We start from the raw sequence: 26506 nt of genomic DNA, 5'->3' as shown, positions 1-26506 counted from the left end.
TTCAGTCTCTTGTACCTTTGGTTTTGCTTCTAGCCAGAAGATGTTTTTCTTATAAAAATTTTAAAAGTAATCTTATTTAAATTTTAATACTGGAAACATTCAACATACACAGAAGTTGAAAGAATTCAATAGTAAATTCTATAGTAAACACTCAGCTTCAGCAAGTGTCACCTCTGGCCCATCTTATTTATTGTTCTGTCCCCTTCACTTCCACTCCCTGTCAGATCCATACTCAAAAGGCCTTGACCTTAATCTGAATAGTGGTGACTAAGTGTCTATTTGTAAGTTGTAAGTTAAAATGTTTAAGGAATGAAATTAGTATTTTTTAAATGATGACCTAACTTTAACCATTTTTTGAAGAACCAGTAGGAACAAGTCTCAGTTGTCTTGGATTAGTCGACTGAATTTTTAAGATAGTCACATGTGTATGTGCATGTGTGCATGTGGATGTGCATGTGTGCTAAGTCACTTCAGTCGTGTCTGACTCTTTGCAACCCCATGGACTGTAGCCCACCATGGTCTGTCTGTCCATGGGATTCTCCAGGCAGGAATACTGGAGTGGGTTGCCATTTCCTTCCTCCAGAGGATCTTCCCAACCACATACTCAGTACCAATTTGAGTGCTGTGACATTGGATTTCCTCTAATATGACAAGTAGTAAAGAAACTCCTCTTAAACATAGTAAGTGGATTGATTTTGAAAATAAGCACAATGTTTTATTTATATGTTCTTTTTTTAAGGTAAATTCTCTAGAATGTTTTAGTAAACCATTTACTATCATTCAGAGAGAAACTTTGTTTTAGCTTGGGGAAGATATACCAAAAGGGAAATATAATTGCTGTTTTTAAATAGAAGCAATATTATATTTTTGTACTGTGTCATTCCAGAAATTTGGGCGTCCCAGTGGCCCAGCAGTAAAGAATCCATCCACACAGCAGGAGATTAGGTTCAATCCCTTGATCAGGAAAATCCCCTGGAGGAAGGCATGGCAACCCACTCCAGTATTCTTAGAGGATCCCATGGACTGAGGAGCCTGGTGGGCTACAGTCTACAGGATCGCAAAGAGTCAGACAGGACTGAAGCAACCGAGCACAACACTCCAGAAATTTAGAATTAGGACCTCTTGATGGAAAATCCACAAGGAGCAGATTCTAGTTCAAATTATCATTAGTCTATCAATATAATACCATTTGCCATGTAAGGGGCACTGGCTTTGTACCAGAGAGCAGTTGGTATTTGCTTATATTGTCTCATTCAACCGTCACAGTCACTCTTAAGGTACATACTGTCTTCTTTTGGCTGTACTCCACAGCTTGTGGGGATCTTAGTTCTGAGACCAGGGATCAAACTTGGGGCCCTGGCCATGAGAGCATTGAGTCTTAATCACTGGACCACCAGGGAGTTCTCAAGAAGCACTTATTTTAAAAGTGGGAAATTATCTTTCGCTCAGCCTCCTAATGGCTTTTTCATTAGAAAAAGCACATTTATAATTTCATTAGAAAAAGCATGTATATAATTTACCTGTGAAAAAACAATTTCAGATGCTGACTTGGGACGCTGTCTTACGGCAGATGGTCTTTACCTGTATACTACTAACTCAGTTGGAAGAGGAGTAAGCAAATTGGGGTCTGGATTACATGGTACTCTCAGGTCAGTTGCATGGAACTTGCTGAATAATTTGGCTGGAACGTTTTCCTCATTACGTGAATCTGTGATGAAGACACCTGGGCGTGCGTGCTAACTCCCTGTAGACTGACTAGTGACTAGACAAATATGAGTGACTTCTTACGATTCTGGTTTTCTCTTATTGCCACTTTCTCTTCCTGGTTCACTTAATGCATTTCAGCTTTGTTTTTGACTCTATAAAAATTGAGTCTGGTAGCCCTAAGATCATTGTTTGTAGCTTCTAGCCAAAAATCCCTCCATGATCAGAATTTCTGTATTAGTGACTTCTCCATGTCAAAAGTGGGTATATTTCTAGTTAAGTCTTTTTGTCCTTGGATTTGACATTGGATCAGCAGTGATTTTTTTTTTTTCAGTTGAGATATAAGATCTATGAATTGCTGCCAAAAGAAACCACAGTTTGAGATCCTTATGTATATTTAATTAGATTGTTTCCCCAACCTTTTCTCCTCTCCAATTTGTTGTGGGAAATTAATATTTGCCATAGTTTGTCAGTCTCAAAGTTAATATGTTTATTCTCCTTCAGATGTTTTGTATACTTAGTCATTGAAAAGAAATGAGGAGGAGAATACCGTTTTGACTGTGGTAGCTCATTGTTGGGTGTCAGACCTGGCCTGCTGACTTAGCCTGTGTACCTTTTCCCCCGCAGAGGTTTTGTGTACTGCCGGAACGAGGAGCTGGAACCAGGATGGCTTGCTTTTGGCAGTGGCAGTCTTCTCCACCGGCCTGTATCTTTTGACAATAAACCTCACTCCCTTTTCCAGGTCATTGACCAGAATACCCTTCAGGTAAACAGAACACCAAGGCTTTGTGTTTTATATTTTGGAGATGGTAAGCAAAGTTCGTGACATGATCAGAAGGAATAATACAGTTGATACCTTGGGTTCATTTGGGTTTTTCCGTAAGATGTTACAGAAGAAGTCTCCTGCCAGAGTGACATTCTTTTAACTGTCATTGTTTTGGGCATTCTGTTTTTTCTCTAGTGTCTTAAGTTTTCCCACATGATCTGAGTGAATGTGCTCTGTTAGAGCATCTAAGGCCAACGACAAGCTTTTTTTTAGTTACTTTTTATTGGACTATAGTTGCTTTACAACAGTTGTGATAGTTTCTATTGTGCAGCAAAATGAATCAGCTGTATGTGTACATGTGCCTCCTCTCTTTTGGATTTCCTTCCCATTTAGGTTACTACACAGAGCAGGGAGTAGAGTTCCCTGTGCTATACAGAATGTCTTCATTAGTTACCTATTTTATACATAGTAACAATAGTGTATATACATCAATTGCAGTCTCCCAAATCATCCCACGACGAACTTTTTTGATTTAAAAAAAATTCTAGAGAGTCAAAGATGTTATAAATACCAGCTTTTTTTTTTTTTTAAACTAGATCTATTCTGAAAAGACATTATTTCCCTTATTCAGTTTGTTCTAAACAGCCTTTCTATGGGAACGGGAGCTTTGAAGTGAGTTTAGATAAAATCCTCGTGTGCCCAGGATTGAGCTCATCCACAGTGCTCTCGTAGTGCTCTGTGATGTCACTTGCCACATTATATTGAAATCACCTGCTCTCGTGTGGAACTACTCGCCAAGACTACACACACCTTTATTTTTGGACACTGTCTTACTCATATTTGTGTCCCTAGAATGTAGCCACAGCACTTGATTGATGATAATGATAATAACCCTGTCTCTCTGTGCCAGGCCCTGGTTTGGGTAATTGACATGTCCTACCTGAGAGGTATAACTATGGCAGTTTCATCTTACAGTTAAGGCACCTGAGGCTAGGCACATTGTAAGCATCCAGTAAGTGTTTGTACTTCAGTGGAACAGTGAGCTCAGAGAGATTAAGTATCTTGGCGCACAGTAATGGCAGCAAGAGGACTTGAACCCATCCACTCTAGAGTCTGAGTTCTTTATGCTACAGCTTTCTGCCTTTCAACCATATTCAAACACAACAGTTAGAGTTGCCATCTGTGGAGTGAGTGCCCTGAGAGTAGTCATAGCCAGGGCTTAAGTGAGATGTTACACCTTTTCTCGTCTGCCTCTCAGCTGTGTTTTTCCTGGAGTTGTTCACCATTGCATCTCCAGAGCAGATTGGAGGTACTCAGAAATTGTTAGATGAAAAAGTGAATAAATAGAGGCCATATTAACTCCATTTCTTATCAGTAATTCAGATAGATGAGAACACTGCCTGTATTTATTTGCAATGGAGTTGTAAGCTAGGAAATTAAACAGATGTTGAATCTTAGAACGTGATTTACTCTTGAAGTAATGTTAGTATCTTGTGTTCTCGTAAAAACTCTGTTGTCCAAGAAAGCAGTGTTCTCACTAACTAGCTATGTGCATTGGAACAATTTGGGGGTGGCTTAGGCCATTCAGTAGCTGTTAACTTTATAGACTTATTGGCATTGCATATTTCAAAGTGTAGTTACAGCAACTCCATGACTTTTTAAACTTTTGAGGTAGACATAACAAATCTGGAAAAAAGTTCAGAATATGAGTTCAGGGGGTCAGAAGTAACCTGAGGAAAACTAGTGATTCACCTAAAGAAATGGAGTAACTGAAGGTCATTCTTAGTATTCCCTGAAGGCACCTGACCATCTCTAATTATTTTTATTTGGGAATTTTCAGTTCTGCTCCTATTCTTGGATTTTTTTTTTTTTAAAGGAGGTTTCTTGATTCTTATTTTCTATTATTTTAAGTGCTTTTCTCTGGCAATAAAAATTAGTATATAACTGCATATTTAATGTGAAATGATGCAGAACTTATCCATTATACTGAAACTGAAGGATGTTTGCTATTAGAAACACATGCCTTCGTGTCTAATGTAGAGAATGGCTGTTTGTCTCTTTCTTCCTGATGGACATGGTAAATTTCAATAAGGTCTCATGTTCTAAGTTAGGAGCTTGTGTGTGCCTTCATCTTTTTTTCTTTTTTTGAGGCCTTTCTCTTCTTTCTTCTTTGCTTTCCCTCTTGTTTTCTTCTTGCCTTCTCTTTTTGCTTCCTTCCATAATTATTAATTTTTGAGTTAGACTCTAAATTAGGTGCTGGGAGTATAAAGATGAATAAGATATAGTTCCTGTCCTTTATGTATAATGAAGTCTTAAATTTATATACTAAGGAAATTTCAGAAAGTATTATTTCTCTAAGAGTTTTTTTAAAATAAATATTTGATAAAACACACATGCAAAGCAGATTTAAAGTGTTTAGTAAATATGTTTTTTTCCTATTAAAATGTAATTTGAATTAATCTCAAGGATCTTTTAATATGTTGCATGGCTTGTTGTATGAAGTTTTATATATTTGTCATGTGATTTTCGTATATTATTCTTAGAGATAAATGTCAGTTTTATTTTGACCAGGAAGCGTACTGAATTCTCTTCTTGGACTTAATGGCATTATTGATGAATTGATAGGAACAGAATTTACATGTCGCACTAATGAAATGTTCCTCCCTTTCTTGTCCAGGTATGCCAGGTGGTGCCAATGCCAGGCAATCACCTCCCCGTTGGCAGCACTATGAGCACTGTGCACCTTTCTTCAGATGGCACTTACTTCTATTGGATCTGGTCTCCTGCCAGCCTGAATGAGAAAACACCTAAGGGACATTCTGTCTTCATGGACACTTTTGAACTTGTGGTGAGTTTCACTTTCTCATCCTGTGTCTTTGCAGAGACATTTTTACTTGCTTTCTTTTTCTGTTGGTTTACAAGGGACCTAAGAAACTTGGAGTACTTGTGCAGTGTATTTACTCTTGCCTCAAAATTGGTTTTTCTCTTGGATGTGTTTTGAAGGTTTCTTTATTTGGAGTTGTATGACACAAGTAAAGCCAGGCTTTTTGAAGGTTAATCTAGCAACAGAATGGAGATAACAATAGTTAATGTGTAGACAGTGGGATTTTTTAAGGAGAAATGCTCATGAGCTTGCTGGAACTTTGGAACTAGATTACAGTAGCAAGATTGTGTCTACAGATGGATATTGGGAGTCTCCAAGAGAGATGATGATTGAAACTGTGGAAGGCTATCATTCATTCATTCATTAGATATTGATTGGCAAAGTATTTACTGAGAGCCAGGCACAGTGGTGTCTAGGTGGTGGGAATACAGTGATGGGCAAGGGGGTAGGTTCCTTGCTCAAATGGAGCTTGTATCCTGACTAGTGGGTGGGTTGAGCAGTGGTAGTAGAGAGACAGAACTTTAACCATAATTGAGTGAACAAATAAATGAACAACATAATTTGAGGTAGTGAAGGAAATGTAGTAGCTAACCAGATGAGGGAGTTGGGGGTAGGGGAGGGGAAAACATTCTAGGAAAAGGAGACCACAAGTGCAGAAGCTCTGTGGTGGGAGCAGGCATGTGTGTTATAGGGAATGGCAGTGAGCCAGAGTGGATGAGTGCAGAGAGCGGAGCTTGAGGCGAGGAGAGACTGGGAACTGTGAGAGTCCAGATCTGCCGTGTCCAGTGCAGTAGCCAGTAGCCACATGAAGCTGTGGTTTAGTTTATACAGGAGTTTAAATTAATCAGAAATCAGTACTGTTAAAACTTTAGTTGCTCAGTCACAGTAGCCACGGTTCAAGTGCTCAGTAGCCACATGTGGCTGGCTAGTGGCTACCGTATTGAATGTCAAAGATAACACTTCCATCATTAAAGAAAGTCCTATTGGACAGCACTGAGACATCTAGATAGTATTTGTAGAGACTTGTAAAAGAAAAAATTGCTCCAAGCCAGGTTCAACAAAACCTTTTTTCATGATGTAATTTAACAGCCTCCTTCTAGGAAGAATTTTAGCATTCCTGGGAAGGGAGAAAAAAAGGGCACTGTAGCAATTTCTAATAAACTTTAATGGGGTTAAAACTTGTTCTGGGAAATCAGTCATCCATCCTGCCAGCTGTCAGTTTAGTAACCTTTCAGTATACATTTTTTCTATTATTTCTTTAGAACTAATAGAACTTTAGTTCTAAAGAACTAATTAGTTCTTTTTCTATTATTTAGTTTCACAGTATTCTCAAAAATGATCTTTTCTTATAAAATGTCTTAGCCAGAGTGAGCCTTCAAATTGATCTGCTAGAGGTTGTACAACTAGGAATGTCTTTAAAAAAAAAAAAAAGAAAGAAAATTGTTTTCAAACAAACTTAACCAGCTTGTTAAAGGATTTAGGTCTTTTTTCTGGACAGAGGAGCCTGATGGGCTATAATCCATGGGGTCTCAAGAGTCAGACTTGACTTAGCAAGTAAACCACCACCACCACCACCACCTGAGAATAATGGAAAAACATCAAAGAATTCCCCTTTCCTTGATATGCTTTGGTTAAATTTTAAAAATCATGTCAAAGAAAAACATGCACATGGATTAAAATTTGAGGTAGTACATCTAGGCTCATAATGAAAAGTGGGAGCCTCTTGCCCCATCCCTGGCATGTTCCTTATAGGTAGTTCCTTTAATGGTGTGAGCTTTTCCTTCTTCTAGTGGTTACTTCCATGTCTCTAAGTGAGAGGCTTACATTGCTGTTTCTTGATTTACTAACTCCATATGTTGTGTGTGTGTGTTTTGGTTTTTTGTTTTTTGTTGTGACAGATGAGGATTTGACTCAATTCACCTTCTTTTTTTCTTCCTTCCTCCTAGTGTATTTATTTGATTCACTGTAATTCCTCTTTGGAGGAGGATATCTTTGTAACTTATAGTTAAACCTTTATTGTTCCTCAGCTCTAAGTAGTATCTCTTGTCCCCTGACCTTAGGAGACGGAGATAGATAATAGTGTCTCTTCTTGTCCTTTAGTATGGGGAAAGCCAAAACTAAGAGTATACATTCAGGGGAATTCCCAAGAGGAAGAGAGGTGATTCACCAACACCCAGCCTTAGAGAGTCTTAAGGCTTGGTGGCATCAGGTATGGTACAGAACCGTTGAGAGACGGGGGTATAGACTGCAAGTTTGTTAAAGGAACTGTCGTCTCCTTTCCTGGTACACACAACATTTGTGCTCAGATGCCAGCCACCCAGACAGAAGTCTTGATGTTTATTGTCTGAAGAAACCAAATGACCCTGGAGAAAAGACCCCAGTGTACTGACATTGGGGTTCATATAAGTTAAAGACTTGCTGCCGCAGTGAATCACCCACAGTGATGTCTTCTCATAAGCAAGCCTCCCCAACCATGTGCATAGCATTCCTTTCTAGTGGTGAACTGTTTTAAAAAAAAAAAAAAGGGCAGACACAAAAACACCCCAAACAAACAAAAGCCAGGACTTTGGAGAGCTGTGTGTGGAGGGGAGAGAAATAGATTTTAAAAGTTTGGCAAGGTAGTAATAATTATTGAAGCCAGGAGCTGGGCACATGGGGAGCTCATTATACTACTATTTCTTCTTTTGTGTACATTTTAAAATGACACTAATAAAGTTCTTTAAAAAATTTTAAAGCAGACCATTGAGAAACTCTAGACAAACTAGGAAAGTCTCTAGATTGGAAACTAAAAATAAGAAAAAGAAATCAGAAAAACAGCTAATAGAGTAAGATAAAGACCTCATTAGCACTTACTACTCTGTGAAACATATAAGAAGATACTGCATTCATAAAACAGAGCAGGATGTCATGAAAAAAGGACTCTCAGAATGAGAAGGAGCTTATGATTGTCAAATTTTAAAAATTAATAAGAGAATTAAAGATATGAAATCTAGAAAGTAGGACAAATAAAGAACAGTAAATATGAAAAGATAAAAGACATAAAGGAATAATCCTTCTGAATACTTAGTAACAGTAGTTCCCAAAAGAGAACAGAAAATAAGATATTATCAAAGAAATAATAGAAGAAAAATGTCAAAGTAAAGGATACTGATGTCTAGATTAAAAGGTCTTTGGCACAGTGAATGAAAAATGTCCACACTGGCACCTCATCTTGAAATTTCAGATTTTCAAGAGCAAAGAGGATTCTAAGGCTTCTGGAGGTAAAATAAAATCACGTACAAGTAATGAGGTGTAAGAAGAACACCAGGCTGTTCAGTCTCATTACTGGATGTAAAAATGGGACAGTACTTCCAGAAATTCTGGGGGAAATCAATATCTAACCCAGAAGTCAGGTAGTCAGCCAAAATATCAATCAGTCATAAAAACAACATAAAGATATTTTTAGACATATAGTTATAGGATCAAAAGCTCATACCTGCCTTGGAGGAAATAGAACAACTACAAGCCTTTGCCTGTGGCATGAAATAAAAAGTTGGGGAGGAAGCTCAAGGGCCTGCTCTAGATTAAAACAGTAACCTTTGAGTCATGTTTGGAGTCTGAATCCAATGGACCAATTGTAGAAAAGAAAATTTGGTGACAATTTGGAATTTGAATATAAAATAAATATTAGAGGAAACCAAGGAGTATATTCTTATTTTTAAAGTTATGATAATGGCATTGTGATTATATAAGAAAATGTCCATATTTTTAGAGATGAGTAGTGAAATATTCAGAAGTGGAATTTCATGATGTCTGAGACATGCTTTAAACTGGAGTGAAAAAGAGGTTAAACAAATTTGGCTATATCTGGATAATAGTTGAAATCGGATGATGAATATATGGAAGTTCATTATACTAGTCACAGTTTTTACCTATGTTTGAAAATTTTCATCATAAGGTAAAAAATTTTTAAGTATCTCCAGCCATTAGTTTAGCAACTTCTAAAATACTGACTCGGGAAGCTAAACATAGATACCTTCCTGGCTTTCTGCTTATGATACTATCAGAGAAAGGAACACTGTGTAGCCATTAAAAAGCATGGGGCAGATCTGTGGAGACTGAAGTAAATTAATTTCCAAGTTATATTGTTTAGTATAGAAAGCTTAGTTCAGTGCTGTGTGTGTAATCAATCACTACCTACTGTGTGATAAAAATTGTGGTGGGCAGGTATGGATTCTCTCTGGAATTGGCCTTCTCCTATGATACTAGCTTTCCTCTCTCAGTGGATCATTCACCACAGCATATAAATACAGGAGAGGCTATTCAGTCTTGAAAAAGCAGAACCAACTCCTTTGACCCCCTTTCTCCTCCACTGCTCTATCTTTAGTTCCCCTTTACAGCAATATGCTTGAAAGAGTTTATCCTTACTGTTTTACTTTCTTTCCTTCTGTTCTCTCTTGAACCTGCTACAGTCTCACCATGCCACCGTAGCAGCTCTTCCCAAGTTCCCCAGGGACTTCCACAGTAGTAAATTCAAGGGCAACTCTCTTTTCTTTTTACTTGACCTTCTAGCAGTATTTAATGTGTTCTCACTCCCCCATTCTTGAAACTGTTTTCATTTGGACTTTGGGACACTCTTAGGACTTCTCTCGTCACTGGTGTTTCCTATCTCCTGTCTTCCTAACCTCTCAACACTCATGGGCGCCAGGACCTATTTCTAGGACCCCTTCTGTCTACTTTGTCTGCTCTTACTTCCTCGTTGATCTCATCCTGTCTTATAGCTTTAAACACCTCCCTGTACAGATGATGCTCAATTTTGCTTCTCAACCAAAACCTGTCCCTGAAGCTCTGCATGCATATTGATGTGGGTGGGTGTTTGTATATGCTCAGGATATGAGACTTTTCCAGTTGGAAGTCTGATAGTTCCCTCAAGCTAAATATGCCCTCTACCAAACTCCTGATTTTACCCAGATCTGCTTCTGCCTCAGGCTCTCCCATTTCACTTCATGACATCTGTGTCCTTTCAGTGCTGGCCAGAGACCTTTGTGTCCCTCTCTCTTCCTCTTTTTTCCCTTCCCCAGTTCCTTGCCCAGTCAGCATATATTGCCTGCTTTACCTTCAAAGTGTCTCCCAACTGCCTTCACCTCTGTAAAAGTACTGTGTGATTTGGGGCTTCTGTCACCCCACCCCAGCCCCAGCCGACCTCTTGGCTGACACACAGGCACTCAATGTGTTCTCCCTTCCGGGCCTTTGTGCAGGGTCATCTGCAGATAAACAGACAGCTCGTTCTCTTTTTAGGTGTCTGCTCACTTATCTTATCAAAAAGACCTTTCTTACCATTGTTTATAAATTATTTTATGTAAAATATAATCCTGTCCCTCCTTATCCCTTTTGCTTTGGTGCAGAATTCAGCTGTGGCAGTACCAACATGGTGATCAGCAGGAAATACCTTATTCTTAATTTTAACCTTTTCCTTTAAGATTATGGAATAACCAAGGCATGGACTCTTTCTGCCTGATTTCATTACCTGTGCACTGGACACATCCTTGCTTGAGAATCCTCTGTGACTCTCTTTTACCTTTTCAGGGCACGTGTTTTACATCTTCAGTTCTATTTTGCTCTGAGACTTCTTCCTGTCCCCATGTGCTTTCTGTAAGCTGCTGTTCTTTAGATAGATTCAGTGACAATTTTACTGCTGTTTTGTCTCTTTTTTAGGTCTCTTCTCAACTATATGGTCGGTATAATAAGGAATGCACTAAGTGCCTCTCCCATTTCAACTCCATTGGTTTATGATTTCCTTTAAATTATGATTTGGATAGCTGAGATGCCCTTCATTCATTCAGTGTTAATCCAGTGCCTTGTCTGGGTAGCAGGGTAATAAGCCTTTGTTTTCAAGGCGCTTACATCAGAGTGTGGGGAGTTAGTAAGAAAGGAAACACAAGAACAAAATAGTTTCAGCTACTGACAAATGCTGGGGAGAAAATAAAACAGGGTAATGCGATAGAGAGTGAGGGGGTCGAGGTGGTGAGCCACTCCGGTTTGCCTGGCAGAGAGGGCCATTCTGAGGAAGGACATTTGAGCTGAAATGAGAGTGATAAGAAGCAGTCATCTATCCTGCCAGAGAAGGCAACCAACCCTCCCCGTTTGCCTGGACCTGAGACGTTTCTTAGGACATGGACCGTTGGTGCTAAAACTAGGACAGTCTCAGGCAAACCAGAACTAGTCCAGTCCAGAAAGAGGGATCAGCAAGTATAGGCCTAGCATGCAGGTGTTTTAGAGGAGGGACAGAAGGCAGTGTGCTGGAAGTGTGGGGAGAAGGGGAAACCGAAGCAGGGAGGTCAGTGGCTGTTGGACCCCGTGGGCCTTGCCAGCTATTTGAATTTTGTTTTAAGTTTATTGGGAAGCTGATGCAGGGCTTCAGACAGGGAAGGACATGATTTTATTTACATCTGTAAATGAATCTTTGGCTAATGTAGTAAAACATATGGGGTCAAAGTGGGGAGACCAAGTCGAGAGGCTGGATGGTCCCTGGACTTGAGGTGGTGGCTTGGGCCAGGAAGGGAGCCAGAGGGAAGCTTCTTGTCATCAGCAGCTGTGTGCTGCTTCTCACTCCTCCCAGGCTCTTCCCCTCCTTTCAAAGTCACTAGTAGCTTTTTCGTCCCAAAGAGATGCTTTGCTAAGTATAGAGGTTCCCAGATTTACTACTTGGGCACCAAAGCTGAGTCCTCTGCTTCTCACGGGTGCTTTATCAGGCTTTGTTTTCAATATTTTCAAAGTACTTAAGCACAATAGCATGACTTTTTTTTTTTTCACCTTAATTTAGCCATTGTGTTTCTTATGGAGCCAGACTGGGCAGTGCTTTTGAATGCCAAGTGATTGATTTTTTGGTCTGGATGCCTTTGAAGGGTCACATTTAGAGTTGTGCAACATAAATAGAGCTACACTTGGTAAACATGAGTCTAGCTGACGCGGGGGGTAACACAGTGTGGGAAGATGTGGATGTGTTCAATTTTAGGCGACATAGGCTATTCCAGCCAAAGTGCTGGGGAGTGGGAGGCAGTTAGAAAAATTGTGCTCAATCCCAGTAGCAAGGATGGGTCTGTATATAGCAATGTAGGAGTCACCGTGGAGAGGTAGGATTGGATTTGGGTCAGGGTGTGTGGGCATGCTGTCGCTTCAGTCGTGTCCGACTCTTTGTGACCCCATGGATGTAGTCCACCAGGCTCCTCTGCCCATGGGATTCTCCAAGCAAGAATACTGGAGTGGGTTGCAGCCCTCCTCTTGAGTCAGGACACGGATCTGTTTATTCAGCAGAGCTTCAAGTATTTACCGTGTGCCTCATGAGTGCTAGAAATGAGACAGTGAACAAGGCAGGCAGGATCCTGGCTCTTGGGGAGCCGGCATTCAGGTGGGGTGGGGTGGAGGTAGAAGGTCAAATAATAAATGAATTAATGAATAAGATCATTTCAGAGAATGGTAAGTGCTATGCAGATAACATGACGGTGTTATGCTCTGGCTTGCGGGGGGTGAGTAGGAGAGGGTGGAGGGGATTTCTCTTTGGTAATCATGGAAAGCCTCTTTGAGGAGGTGACATTCTATGTAAGACCTAAATGATGGGAAAGAGCCAGGCACACACAGGAGGATCTAGGGACAAGGTGTTCCATCAAAGGTTTCAGAACCAGAGATGGGGTCTAACCCTAAGCAGGCTCCCATTTAAGTAGGTGGAGATGGGAACCAGCAGGTAGGAGGAGCGCACAGAGGGCAGGAACTGACCCAGCTTGCTCATTGGAAGAGTCCCTCACACACAGGTATGTGCTCATGTCGGAAGAAACAAACCAAGATTGCATTCTACCGCTGAGACTAAGGAAGGACAACCCCACGGTCTCTGGCAACTGTGGCACAGCCTGCACAGAAGACAAGGAGAAGCTTGATGATTTTGGTTTTAGGTTACTCTTGACCATCAAGAATGTTCATTTGTTAGAGGGAACTAAGTTAAGTAGCTGTAAAAGCTTTAAGAGGCCGAGGCGAGGAAATAGAAACAGCGTTTTCGAACTCTAAGAAACCTTTTTACTTATCTTTTGTGAACTTCTCATACAAGCCTCCCCCACCAGACCCATCCGCCTCCGGGGACCTTGCCTGGCTGTGCTCCCCAGTTTGCTTTCTCTAGCCTCTTCTCTGTTACCAGCTTTTCACTTTGGACTCCTTCACTGCTTTATATTTGCTTCTGGAAGCCTTTCCACGCCACACTCCTGTTCTTTCTTAACTCTATTTCTGCCTCTCTTCACTCATGGCACCAGTTTCTGAGACCCCAGCCAGACCCAGAAGTCTGGTCTGGATGGGCAGTGGGTGAAGAGGCTGCTTGAGGTACATCTGAGATGTCTGACTGAGTGGAAGTTGAGAAGAGAGGTGGTATTGCAATGGGCCACCGATGTTTTCTTTAAGATCTCGGAGACCTGTGAATATTTGAAACCAAAAAGGAAGAGATCAGAGAGGGAGACTGAGGGTGAAGGGGGCAGATGGGAGATAATTGAGGGGGCAGTTAGAGAGGAGGTGGAAATGCTTCTTCCTCTGAATTAAGAGGAAAAGAATAAATGAGGCTGAACACCAAGATTCTTGAGTGGGAAGAGAGACGAGTGGGAGCAGCTTATGGTAAGTGGTCTGAATCTTCTCAGTAATAAAAAAGCCAGGAGGTCTGCTTAAAGCCATACTCAAAATTTGGTGGAAGAATTTTGGAATCACCACCCCAGAGCTTTTGCTGGGGTATAGTCAAACGACGAAGGAAGAACTGCCAAGTACCAGCAAGGATCCAGTTGAAGCTGGCATATATTTTTAGCAGACAAAATCTGCCTTTCTCCACCATTGCTCTGCCAATCCCCGAGCAGCTGGGGCTGATGTTGACTGCTGTTATTACAGAGTTTGGATTTTAGCCACTAATTATATTTCAAGAAGATATAATCCTCATAGCTGTACTTAATAGTAAATCAAGACCTGATTGATTTGTTTTCCTCTCATCTTACTTGTACCTGTCAGAAGCTTGTAATTAGTGAGAGCTGCCTGTGGAATTCAGTATGAGGAATTTTCATCAACAACCTTTCGTAGAACCTATTAAACTTGGCTCATTACTCTTAAGAATCTGGGCTATTAAAAATGAAAGCTCTCAAACATCTCATAGCCTCCCTTTTGTTCTCAGCTTCTGTAGAGCAATTAGGTTTTGAGGTGTACACCTACTCAGGTACAATTTTGGGAAATGTTTTTGAGTAACCAGGTGACAATAATACACTTCTGAAGGAGAAGTTTGCTCACTGAATGGAAACAGGTTCCATTTAAGAACTTCTTTTTCTTTAAATATTAGGTGGAAAATGGTGTATTCGTAGCCAACCCGCTTCAGGAACGCACAATTCTAATGAGAAAAGAGGGTGAGTCTGCAAAAAGCATTAATGAGATGCTCCTGAGCAGACTGTCCCGTTACCGAGCCTCGCCATCCGCAACACTGGCTGCCCTCACCGGCTCCACCATCTCCAACACCCTGAAAGAGGACCAAGCAGGTCGGCTGCCCTTCGCTTATCTCATGTTTACCTTGTACAGCTTCATTCAGCTCTATGCATGTTTTGAGAGTATTATCTTAGAGTAGTTTTAGGTTCGCAGCAAAATTAAAGGAAGGTACAGATTTTTTTGTATACCACCCACCCCTACATGGGCACAGCCCCCCTTATTATCAGCATCCCCCACCAGAGTGGTGCACTTGTCACAATCAATGAACCCACCAAGACACGTAATAATCACCCAGAGTCCACAGTTCACCTTAGGGTTCACTCTTGGTGTTGTACATTCCATGGGTTTGGACAAATGCATAATGACCTGTGTGCATCATTATTGTATTACATAGAATAGTTGTATAGCCTTAAAAATCCTTTGCACTCTACCTACTCATCCCTCCCCAGCCTCCAAGCCCTAGCCACCACTGATCTTTTATTGTCTTCGTAGTTTTGCCTTTTACAGAATATCATATAATCAGATTTATATAGAACATAGCCTTTTCATCTGGGCTTCTTTCACTTAATAATATATGCCTTTACAGTTCCCCCATGCCTTTTAAAAACATGGCTTGATGCATTCAGCTTGTGGTTAGTGCATGCTGCCTGTGGAATTCAGGCAGTGCTTGTTATTGAGCTCTTACAGACTTACAAAGCAGTTTGCTTTACATAGTTCACCTTTTTATGTCCTTCCAGTCATTGTCCTTTTTTTTTTTTAATTCCAAACTAATACATACTGTTGGCTGTGAACATGAATTAGCAAGAATCTGTAAGAATTCAACACAGCTCTCTCCTTAATTGTAAATACTTTGTCATTACTGTTAGTATAAATTATTTTCATGTTTAGTATATGCTTCATGAGTGTAAAAAACTCACATTTAACATCATCTTCACTAAACATGGGCTTCCCTGATGGCTCAGATGGGTAAAGAATCTGCTTGCAGTGCAGGAGACCTGGGTTCAGTCCCTGGTCAAGAACATCCCGTGGAGAAGGGAATGGCTGCTCACTCCAGTTTTCTTGCCTGGAGAGTTCCAAGGACAGAGGAGCCTGGTAGGCTACAGTCCATGGGGTTGCAGAGTCAGGCAGGACTGAGCGACTAACACTTTCACTTTCACTAAACATATTCTCGACCCAGCAAATAAAAGGCAAACCCTCTACAACAGAGATTGATTTTTCTGGACTTTGGCATTTAGTGTTTGCACTGTAATATTTTGAAGTAGATAATATGTTTACAGAGTTTGAAAGTGAAAACAATATAAATGGTACATGCAGAAAAATCTCACTCCAGTATCCTGGTGTATTCTGTTATTTGCCCCACCCTGCCCTCTACAGGTAGCTCTATTTATTAGTTTCTGTTTATCCTGGCTGAGTTGATTTTTTTTTTTAATGCAAAGAGAAATCAATTAATGTAGAAAGATAAATTTATGTATTTTTATTGTTCTTCTTTTCTCAGTAAAAGGTAGCCTTCTAAACATACTGTACTAAACACTTTTCTCAGTAAAAGGTAACCTTCTAAACACTGTTCTGTACTTTTAAAGCAGGAATCCTTAACTAGGGTAAGAATTCAGTGGTTCATAAGCATCCTTTCCCAACGTTTTAAATAACATATTATGTGTATCATCATAATTTTCATCAGAGTTTCACGGTCACATATGACCCCCCCAAAAGTCAAAAACCATTATTCTTGGAGAGTTTTCATATTACATATCAACTATATGAATTTACAACAAATCATGACCTGTAGTAAAAGATAAGGCTAGAAAAAGATGCCATGTAGAGAAAAATAATCTGAATAAATGTATGTTTAAGGAATTTAATGCAGTTTTATGTTTTCATCCTTTTATATATTGAAATGTTAAGAAAAAATATTTGTGATTAATTCTTTGTGAGACTATCAAATTTTAAATATTTATTAGTCCATATTAGAATTTAAGGATAATATTTTACTTCTACAGGTCTCTATTATATCAAATACAAGTTATAAATTTATTCATAGTTATTATAACTTGGGTCTGTGGATAATTTGAGTTATAGGCAATACTTTGTAGAGAGCAGTCCTTATTACCTAAATGAATGTTTTCTTGATAAGCTGAAGGCTTGATCTGGGTTTGTCCCTTGAAAGAAAATTGAATCCTACCTGCACAATAGAAATGCTAAAAGAATGTTTGTTACCTAAGAAAATATGAGTGATATCAAAAAGAGGACTCAGTAGGCAAGGTATATTTAGTTCTTCTGAAACTATTATTTGTATTCTAAATATGTGATCTCAATCATTGTACTTTTATGCACATTCTTGATGTATTCATTTAAACATGATGTTGTTACATAAAAATTCACCAGTAATAGGCTAAGTGAATTTTTGACAATTATTCAACATTCAGAAGGTCTAGGATTTTTTATTCTGTGGTAGACTAATACCTCTTACCATGTTAATAAGAGTATGTCTATTAAAAAAAATCTCAGTGAAAATGTTATGCTCACAAAGTTGCTAGCTTTTTAGGGTTTCTTACTTATGGAAATTTATGCTACTGGATTTATGTCCTAAATGAAGAATATACTTGTTGGAGGCTTGAAGTTTTAAAAAATGGAGTTTAGAACCACAAGCATTCAAAGCAATGACAGATTAGATTTCACTTGTCTCACTTTTCTAATATAAACCATCTAAAGATAATTTTATGTCTATGTAGGCAGTTATATTTTATACCCTGACAGCTTCCTAGGTAAAACACTCTGATTGACTTTCTGCTGCCGTCATCAGTCTTCACTAGACTAATACATAGAAAATCCTTCAGTTCACCCTATGTTTTCATATATGCCAGTGAGTAAGGGAAAGTAAAGTACATTTTATACCTTTTAATTATAAACAATAATTATTTTCTTAATGATAGTTTATGTCACAGATCCTAAAAAAAAAGAAAGAAAGAAAATGCATCATGGGTTATAAATCCTGCAGGCATAAAATTATTTTGTGATAGATACTGTGAAAGCTTTGATTAACTGGTTATGGGTTGAAATTTCTGGCTGATTCCCTGTTTAAAGCTGTTTATAATGAATGAAATATCACAAGCCTGTTAAGAATTTGTTCTATATAAAATGAAAAGATCTCTACTGGAGCACAGTTTCCTAGGGGGAAATATAAACAGTAGGATTCTTCTTTTATTTTGAGATTTAGTCCATGTGAGGATTCATTCTTTTGAAAGAATTTTTAGAGCCATAAGGGCATATTGAGTACTGGGAACACCTTTGAGAAATGTTCAGATCATAGAACCAGGGGGGCTTGGGGCCAGGTTATGGAGCTAGATCATTATTTTTGCATTAGCTGATTATTTTTTGCTCTATTTTCTGAATCTTAATATATCCTTGCTAGAATTTGGGGCCCCATTGTCATACTCTAATTTGGTTTGGTAATCAAATTAATCTGTGTGTCAACTGTTATTACTCACCATTTTCATTCCTTTTACCAGCAAATACTAGCTGTGGACTTCCTCTAAAAATGCTTCGGAAGACACCCATTTATACCTGTGGTACATACTTGGTGATGCTGGTCCCACCTCCAGGGGGATCAGGCAGCTCTGCCACCCGATCTCTTTTTGGTGGAACAAGTGGTTTGTCGTCTTTAAAAAGTAAGTGAACTTTATTTATGGCTCTTTTCCCAATTTGTCTCCAACTCTGAAATTTAAGATTTTTCCTAATAGTGATTTTGCACTTACTCTGTTAAATGTTTTGTTTGTTTGCTCTCTGATAGCAACAGAAAACCCTATCAGTATCATCATAAGCTAGGAGGAATGAAAAATAGAATTTTTGTAGATGATGTAATAGTACACTTCTGAAAACTATTGTCCTGTAAAATTACTCAAAATAATAATGAGGTCAGAAAGATCTTAGCGAATAAAATAATCTGTCATCATTTTATTTATTGCTGACACAGCGAGAACTCTACCCACCATAGAGCTATTAAAAAAAGTCTATGAGAGAACGAACTTACGGTTCCCAGGGGGAAGGATCGAGGCAAGGGATAGTTAGGGAGTTTGGGATAGACATGTACACACTGCTATATTTAACATGGATAACCAGCAAGGTTCTACTATATAGCAGGAAGTCGGCTCAATGTTACGTGACAACCTAGACGGGAAGGGAGTTTGGGGGGGAAATGGACACATGTATATGTATGGCTGAGTCCCTTTGCTGTTCAGTTGAAACTATCACAACATTGTTAATTAGCTATACCCCAAATACAAAATAAAAAATGTAAAAAGCAAAAGTCTGTGAAATGCCTCCATTTTAGGACACATATGTGTCTGAAATGTTAAGCAAAAAATGTACGTGATACAAAATAATGTGCAAAAATTCATTAGTGTTGTTAAGTGTACATGTATTTTTATAAAAGAGAGAGGTGTACTATCATGATTAAAGTATAACTTACATACCATAAAGTTTACCCATTTAAAATATACAATTCACTGGTTTTTATTTATTTATTTATTTATTTTCCATTTATTTTTATTAGTTGGAGGCTAATTACTCTACAGTATTGTAGTAGTTTTTGCCATACATTGACATGAATCAGCCATGGATTTACATGTATTCCCCATCCCGATTCCCCCTCCCACCTCCCTCTCCACCCGATCCCTCTGGGTCTTCCCAGTGCACCAGGCCCGAGCACTTGTCTCATGCATCCAACCTGGGCTGGTGATCTGTTTCACCCTTGATAATATACATGTTTTGATGCTGTTCTCTCGAAACATCCCACCCTTGCCTTCTCCCACAGAGTCCAAAAGTCTGTTCTGTACCTCTGTGTCTCTTTTTCTGTTTTGCATATAGGGTTATCGTTACCATCTTTCTAAATTCCATATATATGCATTAGTATACTGTATTGGTCTTTATCTTTCTGGCTTACTTCACTCTGTATAATGGGCTCCAGTTTCATCCATCTCATTAGAACTGATTGAAATGAATTCTTTTTAATAGCTGAGTAATATTCCATGGGGTATATGTACCACAGCTTCCTTATCCATTAGTCTGCTGATGGGCATCTAGGTTGCTTCCATGTCCTGGCTATTATAAACAGTGCTGCGATGAACATTGGGGTGACAATTCACTGGTTTTTAATATATTCAGAGTTGTCTGACCATCACCACTATCTAATTATAAAACATTTCTATCACTCCAAAAAGAAACCCCATACCCATCAGCAGTCACTCCTTTCCCCCACCCCCTCACCCAGCCTATGGCCCCCACCAGTGTACTTTCTGACTATGGACTTATTTATTCTAGACTTTCCATATGTGTGGAATTATGCAATCTGTGTGCTTTTCAGCTCAGTTCAGTTCAGTTGCTCGGTCGTGTCCGATTCTTTGCGACCCCATGAACTGCAGCATGCCAGGCCCCCCCGTCCATCACCAAATCCCAGAGCCTACCCAAACTCATGTCCATTGAGTTGGTGATGCCATCCAACCATCTCATCCTCTGTTGTCCCCTTCTCCTCCTGTCCTCAATCTTTTCCAGCATCAGGGTCTTTTCAAATGAGTCAGTTCTTCGCATCAGGTAGCCAAAGTATTGGAGTTTCAGCTTCAGCATCAGTCCTTCCAGTGAACACCCAGGACTGATCTCCATAAGGATGGACTGGTTAGATCTCCTTGCAGTCCAAGGGACTCTCAAAAGTCTTCTCCAATACCATAGTTCAAAAGCATCAATTCTTCGGCACTCAACTTTCTTCACAGTCCAACTCTCACATCCATACATGACTATGGGAAAAACCATAGCCTTGACTAGACAGACCTTTGTTGGCAAAGTAATGTCTTTGCTTTTTAATATGCTGTCTAGGTTGGTCATAACTTTATTTCCAAGGAATAAGCGTCTTTTAATTTCATGGCTGCAGTCATCATCTGCAGTGATTTTGGAGCCCCCCAAAAATAAAATCAGCCACTGTTTCCCCATCTATTTGCCATGAAGTGATGGAACTGGATGCCATGATCTTAGTTTTCTGAATGTTGAGCTTTAAGCCAACTTTTTCACTCTCCTTTTTCACTTTCATCAAGAGGCTCTTTAGTTCTTCACTTTCTGCCATAAGGGTGGTGTCATCTGCCCATCTGAGGTTATTGATATTTCTCACGGCAATCTTGACTCCAGCTTGTGCTTCTTCCAGCCCAGCGTTTCTCATGATATACTCTGCATATAAGTTAAATAAGCAGGGTGACAATATACAGCCTTGACATACTCCTTTTCCTATTTGGAACCAGTTTGTTGTCCCATGTCCAGTTCTAATTGTTGCTTCCTGACCTGGATACAGGTTTCTCAAGAGGCAGGTCAGGTGGTCTGGTCTTCCCATCTCTTTCAGAATTTTCCATAGTTTATTGTGATCTACATAATCAAAGGCTTTGGCATAGTCAATAAAGCAGACATAGATGTTTTTCTGGAACTCTCTTGCTTTTTCGATGATCCAGCAGATGTTGGCAATTTGCTCTCTGGTTCCTCTGCCTTTTCTAAACCAGCTTGAACCATCTGGAAGTTCACAGTTCATGTATTGCTGAAGCCTGGCATGGAGAATTTTGAGCATTACTTTACTAGCATGTGAGATGAGTACAATTGTGTGGTAGTTTGAGCATTCTTTGGCATTTCCTTTCTTTGGGATTGGAATGAAAACTGACCTTTCCAGTCCTGTGGCCATTGCTGAGTTTTCCAAATTTGCTGGCATATAGAGTGCAGCACTTTCACAGCATCATCTTTCAGGATTTGAAATAGCTCAACTGGAATTCCATCATCTCCACTAGCTTTGTATGTAGTGATGCTTCCTAAGGTCCGTTTGACTTCACATTCCAGGATGTCTGGCTCTAGGTGAGTGATCACACCATCATGATTATCTGGGTCATGAAGATCTTTTTTTGTACAGTTCTTCTGTGTATTCTTGCCACCTTTTCTTAATATCTTCTGCTTCTATTAGGTCCCTACCATTTCTGTCCTTTACTGAGCCCATCTTTGCATGAAATGTTTCCTTGGTATCTCTAATTTTCTTGAAGAGATCTCTAGTCTTTCCCATTCTGTTGTTTTCCTCTATTTCTTTGCATTGATCACTGAGGAAGCCTCTCTTATCTCTCCTCGCTATTCTTTGGAACTCTGCATTCATATGGGTATATCCTTCCTTTTCTCCTTTGCTTTTTGCTTCTCTTCTTTTCACAGCTATTTGTAAGGCCTCCCCAGACTTAGTGACTGGCTTTTTTTTTTTTTAACTGAAACACAGTGTTTCCAAGTTTCATCCATGTTGTAGCACAGATCATTGCTTCGTTTCTTTTTATGGCCAAATCATATTTGATTGTGTGAATATACTGCATTGACATTTGAGTTGTTTCTGCCTTTTGGCTCTTTTGAGTAATGCTGCTGTGAACATTCATGTACAAGTTTTTGTGTGGACATGTTGTCATTTCTCTTGGGTGTATGTGTAGGAGGAAAATTCTGAGTCCCGTGGTATCTGTATGTTTAACCTTTTGAAGGGACTGCTGAACTGTTTTCCATAGTGACTGTACCATTTTAGAGGCTCATTAGCAATGGTTCCAATTTTTCCACATTCTCTCTGACATTTGTTATTTTCTTTTGTTGTTGTTGTTGTTGTTGTTTTACTAGCCATCCTAGTGGATATGAAGTAGTATCTCATTGTGGTTTTGATTTACATTTCCCTAACAATTAATGATGTTGAACATCTTTTCTTGTGCTCATTGGCTTTTTGTATATTTTGTGGATAAATATCTATTCAAATTCTTTGTCCATTTTAAAATTGGGTTATTTGTCTTTTTATTGACCGTTAATCATCTTAAAACTTTTTTTTAGTTTCCTTGGCATGTTTTTTTTTCCACTCAATTGAAATTAGCCCCACTTGATTAAAACAGGTCTTCATGGTGCCATTTTTTTGTGAGGATATAGCTTACTCAGTGATTCTATTTTAGACCAACAAGTAAATAAATGCTGAAATTCCTTCTGTGCCCTCTTCCACAGTGGTTACTGTGGAGGCTACTCAGTAAGTGGAAAAAGTGGTGTTTGCCTTGAGGAGCTCATAGTCTGGTTAGGAGAAATGATGTCGGTATGTGAGACAACTAGAAAACGAAGCACAATACTGTGTTCACTGCCTGAACCATGTGGAGCAGATGTTAATGCTGCTGAATCAGAGACAGAAAGGGTCGTTGTCGAGTGGGGTAGAAGGGAGAGACTTCATGAAATTTTGAGTTTGTCCTGAAAAATGACTGTTATTCATGCAAGTGGCCACATGGGGAAAGGCATATGCATGGGAAACACAATGAAAAAGAGATTTGGAGAAGACCATTTGTTGGTGTGCAGGACAGAACAATAGAAAACAGAAAAGAAACAAAGTGTACCGTTTAGGTCACAGCTCAAGTCAGTCATGATGAGAATCTGGATTACTAGGGTGATGCAACTAAGAACGAGAAATTTGAGAGACTCCGCTCGGATTTTCTGTTGAATAGTGGGGAAGAAAATAACATCAGTAATAGAACTAGCCCATCTGCCACAGCAGCCATTGAAGAGCAGTGACTATGGCTCTGTGCTACCCCCTAGCCAGGGGCCTCAGCAAGGGCCACCAGGGGACACAAGACCTGATGCAGAAGGTGTGCACCTTTGTCCCTGAGGAGCAGCATGCCGTGGAGCGGCATGCCGAGGTCTCCCAAGAACAAGCAGGCCTCAAGTTCATCAAGAAACAAGGTGGGACATACATCCGTGCCGAGAGCAAGAGAGAGGAGCTGAGTACTGTCCTGGCCACCGTGAGGAAAGCAGCAGCCAAAGAAGACTGAGCCCCCTCCCCTCTGTCACAATAAAACCTTTTCAGGAGGAAAATTAGCAGCTAGAATATATGTGCTGGTGGAGATCCTCGATGTGTTGTTTAACTCATTTAATCTTCACAATAACTGTATAAAGTAGATACTTTTATTATCTCCACTTTACATGTAGGGCAACTGAGAGGTTCAGTAAATTTCCCAGGGTCACACAGAAGTAGTAGAGCTAGAATTCAAATTCAGAATCCTAAAGCACATGCTTGTCATCACGGCACTCTCCTTTGTTAAGGGAAAAGGCCAAAATCTCCAAACTTTAGAGCCAGTGCTTGGAAGGATAGCAACTGACCTGTGTTTGAACACCCTCTGACCTTTATTGAGCACCAAATGTATGTAAAGTATTTCTTGTAAATGTTGCTACTTTGTTATGTTAATGATCATAACCCCTCTTGCAATTACCCTTTTGACAATCTATATTGAAAAAACCTGTATGTAGAAGTTGTTGTTTTAAAAACACTTTCAAAAATATAGTTCACTTTGATGGCTGTTCCTCTTACTGCTTGGAGCTCTGAGTAGTGGGATTTTAGTCCATCATACGTCTAAGCTGACTTGTCTTCACTCTGGGCACCATGGGGATGAGTTGGCTGTCCGTTAATGCCTTCTGAATTTTGTGGAGTCAAACAATTGGGAAAAAAAATAAAAAAATATGATTTACTACATTGGAAGAGACTTTATGACAGGTTTTTTTTTTTTTTTTTGTGATCTTAACATGTGACTTTTGTCTCCCCACTGTTACACCAATAGACAACCAAAAAAAGATGTGATTTTGATGAAAGTCTTTATATTAAGAGGCTAAAATTTAACTCACCATCATTCATCTTAAGGCTTACTAAACTGTTTGTTTCCAAAGTCCTGGCCTCTAGCTTGGTGTATAATATTTCGGATGGTCAATTCACAAGTCGTGCCGACCTCATAGATGCTGCTGGAAGCTCCTTGGGGCGTGGTGCTCTTGTACCAGGATTGGGTAAGAATTAAAAGCCCACATTTATTGTCCTTGGAAAATTCAAAATTTTAGCAATTTCTCTCAAAAAGTCTTGCCAGTTTTCTATGGTATTCTAGTTTCCTTGAAATAATTTTTTTATGCTGCTCTTTAGTTGTGAGGATTAATATAAGAAATTGTCATATGTGAACTTCCTCTGCATAAATTATGGTTGAAGATACTGTCCATTATAGGTTATATGATGATCCTATAACAAATTTTTCTCAAGTTCATGCCGTAAAGAAACTTCTTTCCCCTAAGGGATTGGTATATTTCTTATTGTTAGAAGATGAGCATTATGTAATATATTGGATATTCTGTTTGTCTTGGCAGGTAGGAAACTTGATTCTGAGTTTAGGGTTCAGTTACTAAGGCTTTTACTGTGTGTTAATGTTAACTAATACTATTGTACCTGGGTTTTAATGTAAGCCACTTGAATCCTTTTTGGAGTTGAAAAGGTCACATGTAAGTCAGTGACTAAAAACTTTCTATTCCATGAGACTATTCCATTCTCACATATGAGTTAAGCCAAGTAGACTTTGAATCCTCTGAGCCCCAGTCTACTGCTTTGCCATCTCTGGGGAGCATCCTTGCCCTGCCACTCTTTAGCAGTGCTTATGAGAAGTATATATCCAGCAGACGATGACATGATAATTATATAAAGGTTGCTCTTTTTGCAGGTGCCTGTTATGATACAGTGAACAACATGTTGTGGACATGCTCAAATGACTATATCGATCAGTGGTGTAATCCTGGGAATCAGGCCTTCCATTACGTCTGCCAGAGACTTGGAGTCAGCCATATCATCACTGAGCCCAAAGGTGGGTACACTCACTCTCCTACAGGAAGAGATTCTCCCCCAGGAAATAGGAGACAGTACAGCAGCAGTGTAAGTGGGAATGTATCCCAAGCAGCAAACTGTGTCAACAGCCTTCCCTGTTCAAATTTAGAATTTAAAATTCTTGTTATCTGATTGGTTTATGATTAGGTAAATAAATGTGTAAATAAGTAGAGCTTTTGAGGTGGTCCATAGGCTCTTTTTAAAAGGAAATTGTTACGACCCTTCTGAATTGTCAGAACTTTAGTACAAAAATTCCTTCTTTATTTGTATTTGGCATGGAATTATATAAGCTGTCATGTTTTGCTTTAAAAACAACTTACTTATACAGAAACTTATAATTTGATAGAATATCCAGCAAAAGACCTTTAGATTTCTTAATATTAAAGTTCTTAATATTAAGAATTGTTCATTGTTAATATTAACTTAAAATCTCATGACTTCAAAGTCAACTACCGTGGTATGTATGGAGTAGTGACTAGCTCAGCAAATCCTCTCTTGATAAAGCAGTGATAAAATGAACTGAATTATCACAAATAACTCTTTCTACAAAATTAAAATGCCAACTAAAAAAGTATTTCTAGACTCTGGAAATTGACCAAAGGGATATAACAAATTGAGAAGCAATATTCATTAAAAACAAACAAACAAACAAAAGACCCACTGAACTTTGGCTAGGAACAGTAGAAGTCTGTGGTGTTCTTAGCTGGAGATACCCCTGTCCCCCACCTTAAGCTTGATCAGTGCCTTAATTCTGGCAGGGTGGGACAGATCATGGAAGCCAGCAGCTTTGCTGCCAGAGGTGGCTAACTGATTTGGAGTGGAGCATGGAAAAAACTCATGCTCAGCAGCAGTGTCAATAACAGTAGTGGTGTTGGTGGCAAACAGAGACAACCAGTGGCTTAACTAGCCTGAGGTTGTGGTCCTGGTTAGGGCAAGCAGCAAACCAGCAAACTAGCCAGAAATTTACTAGTGAGATTTGGGTACT

General features: G+C 39.4%; 1 protein-coding gene and 1 non-coding gene across 7 annotated transcripts in view; both read left to right on the top strand.

Moving 5' to 3' along the window:
• The window catches only part of HECTD4 (HECT domain E3 ubiquitin protein ligase 4), a 166203-nt gene that overhangs the window by 56934 nt on the left and 82763 nt on the right, over positions 1-26506 (top strand). For all 6 annotated transcript variants that reach the window (XM_061141801.1, XM_061141804.1, XM_061141802.1 and 3 more), the window contains exons 5-11: positions 1541-1649; positions 2332-2470; positions 5148-5318; positions 14686-14878; positions 18332-18490; positions 24552-24665; positions 25361-25501. In XM_061141801.1, the coding sequence (XP_060997784.1) occupies positions 1541-1649; positions 2332-2470; positions 5148-5318; positions 14686-14878; positions 18332-18490; positions 24552-24665; positions 25361-25501 (1026 nt within the window). The remainder of the gene's footprint in view (positions 1-1540; positions 1650-2331; positions 2471-5147; positions 5319-14685; positions 14879-18331; positions 18491-24551; positions 24666-25360; positions 25502-26506) is intronic.
• On the top strand, positions 24180-24327 carry LOC133058198 (small nucleolar RNA SNORA79). The gene has a single exon (XR_009693303.1). It is a non-coding gene; the product is annotated as a small nucleolar RNA SNORA79 (small nucleolar RNA).

Source organism: Dama dama, chromosome 5 (assembly GCF_033118175.1).
Source record: "Dama dama isolate Ldn47 chromosome 5, ASM3311817v1, whole genome shotgun sequence".
Taxonomy (NCBI): domain Eukaryota; kingdom Metazoa; phylum Chordata; class Mammalia; order Artiodactyla; family Cervidae; genus Dama; species Dama dama.
The sequence above is the reverse complement of the archived record's forward strand: the minus strand, read 5'-3'. Positions and strand labels throughout refer to the sequence as shown.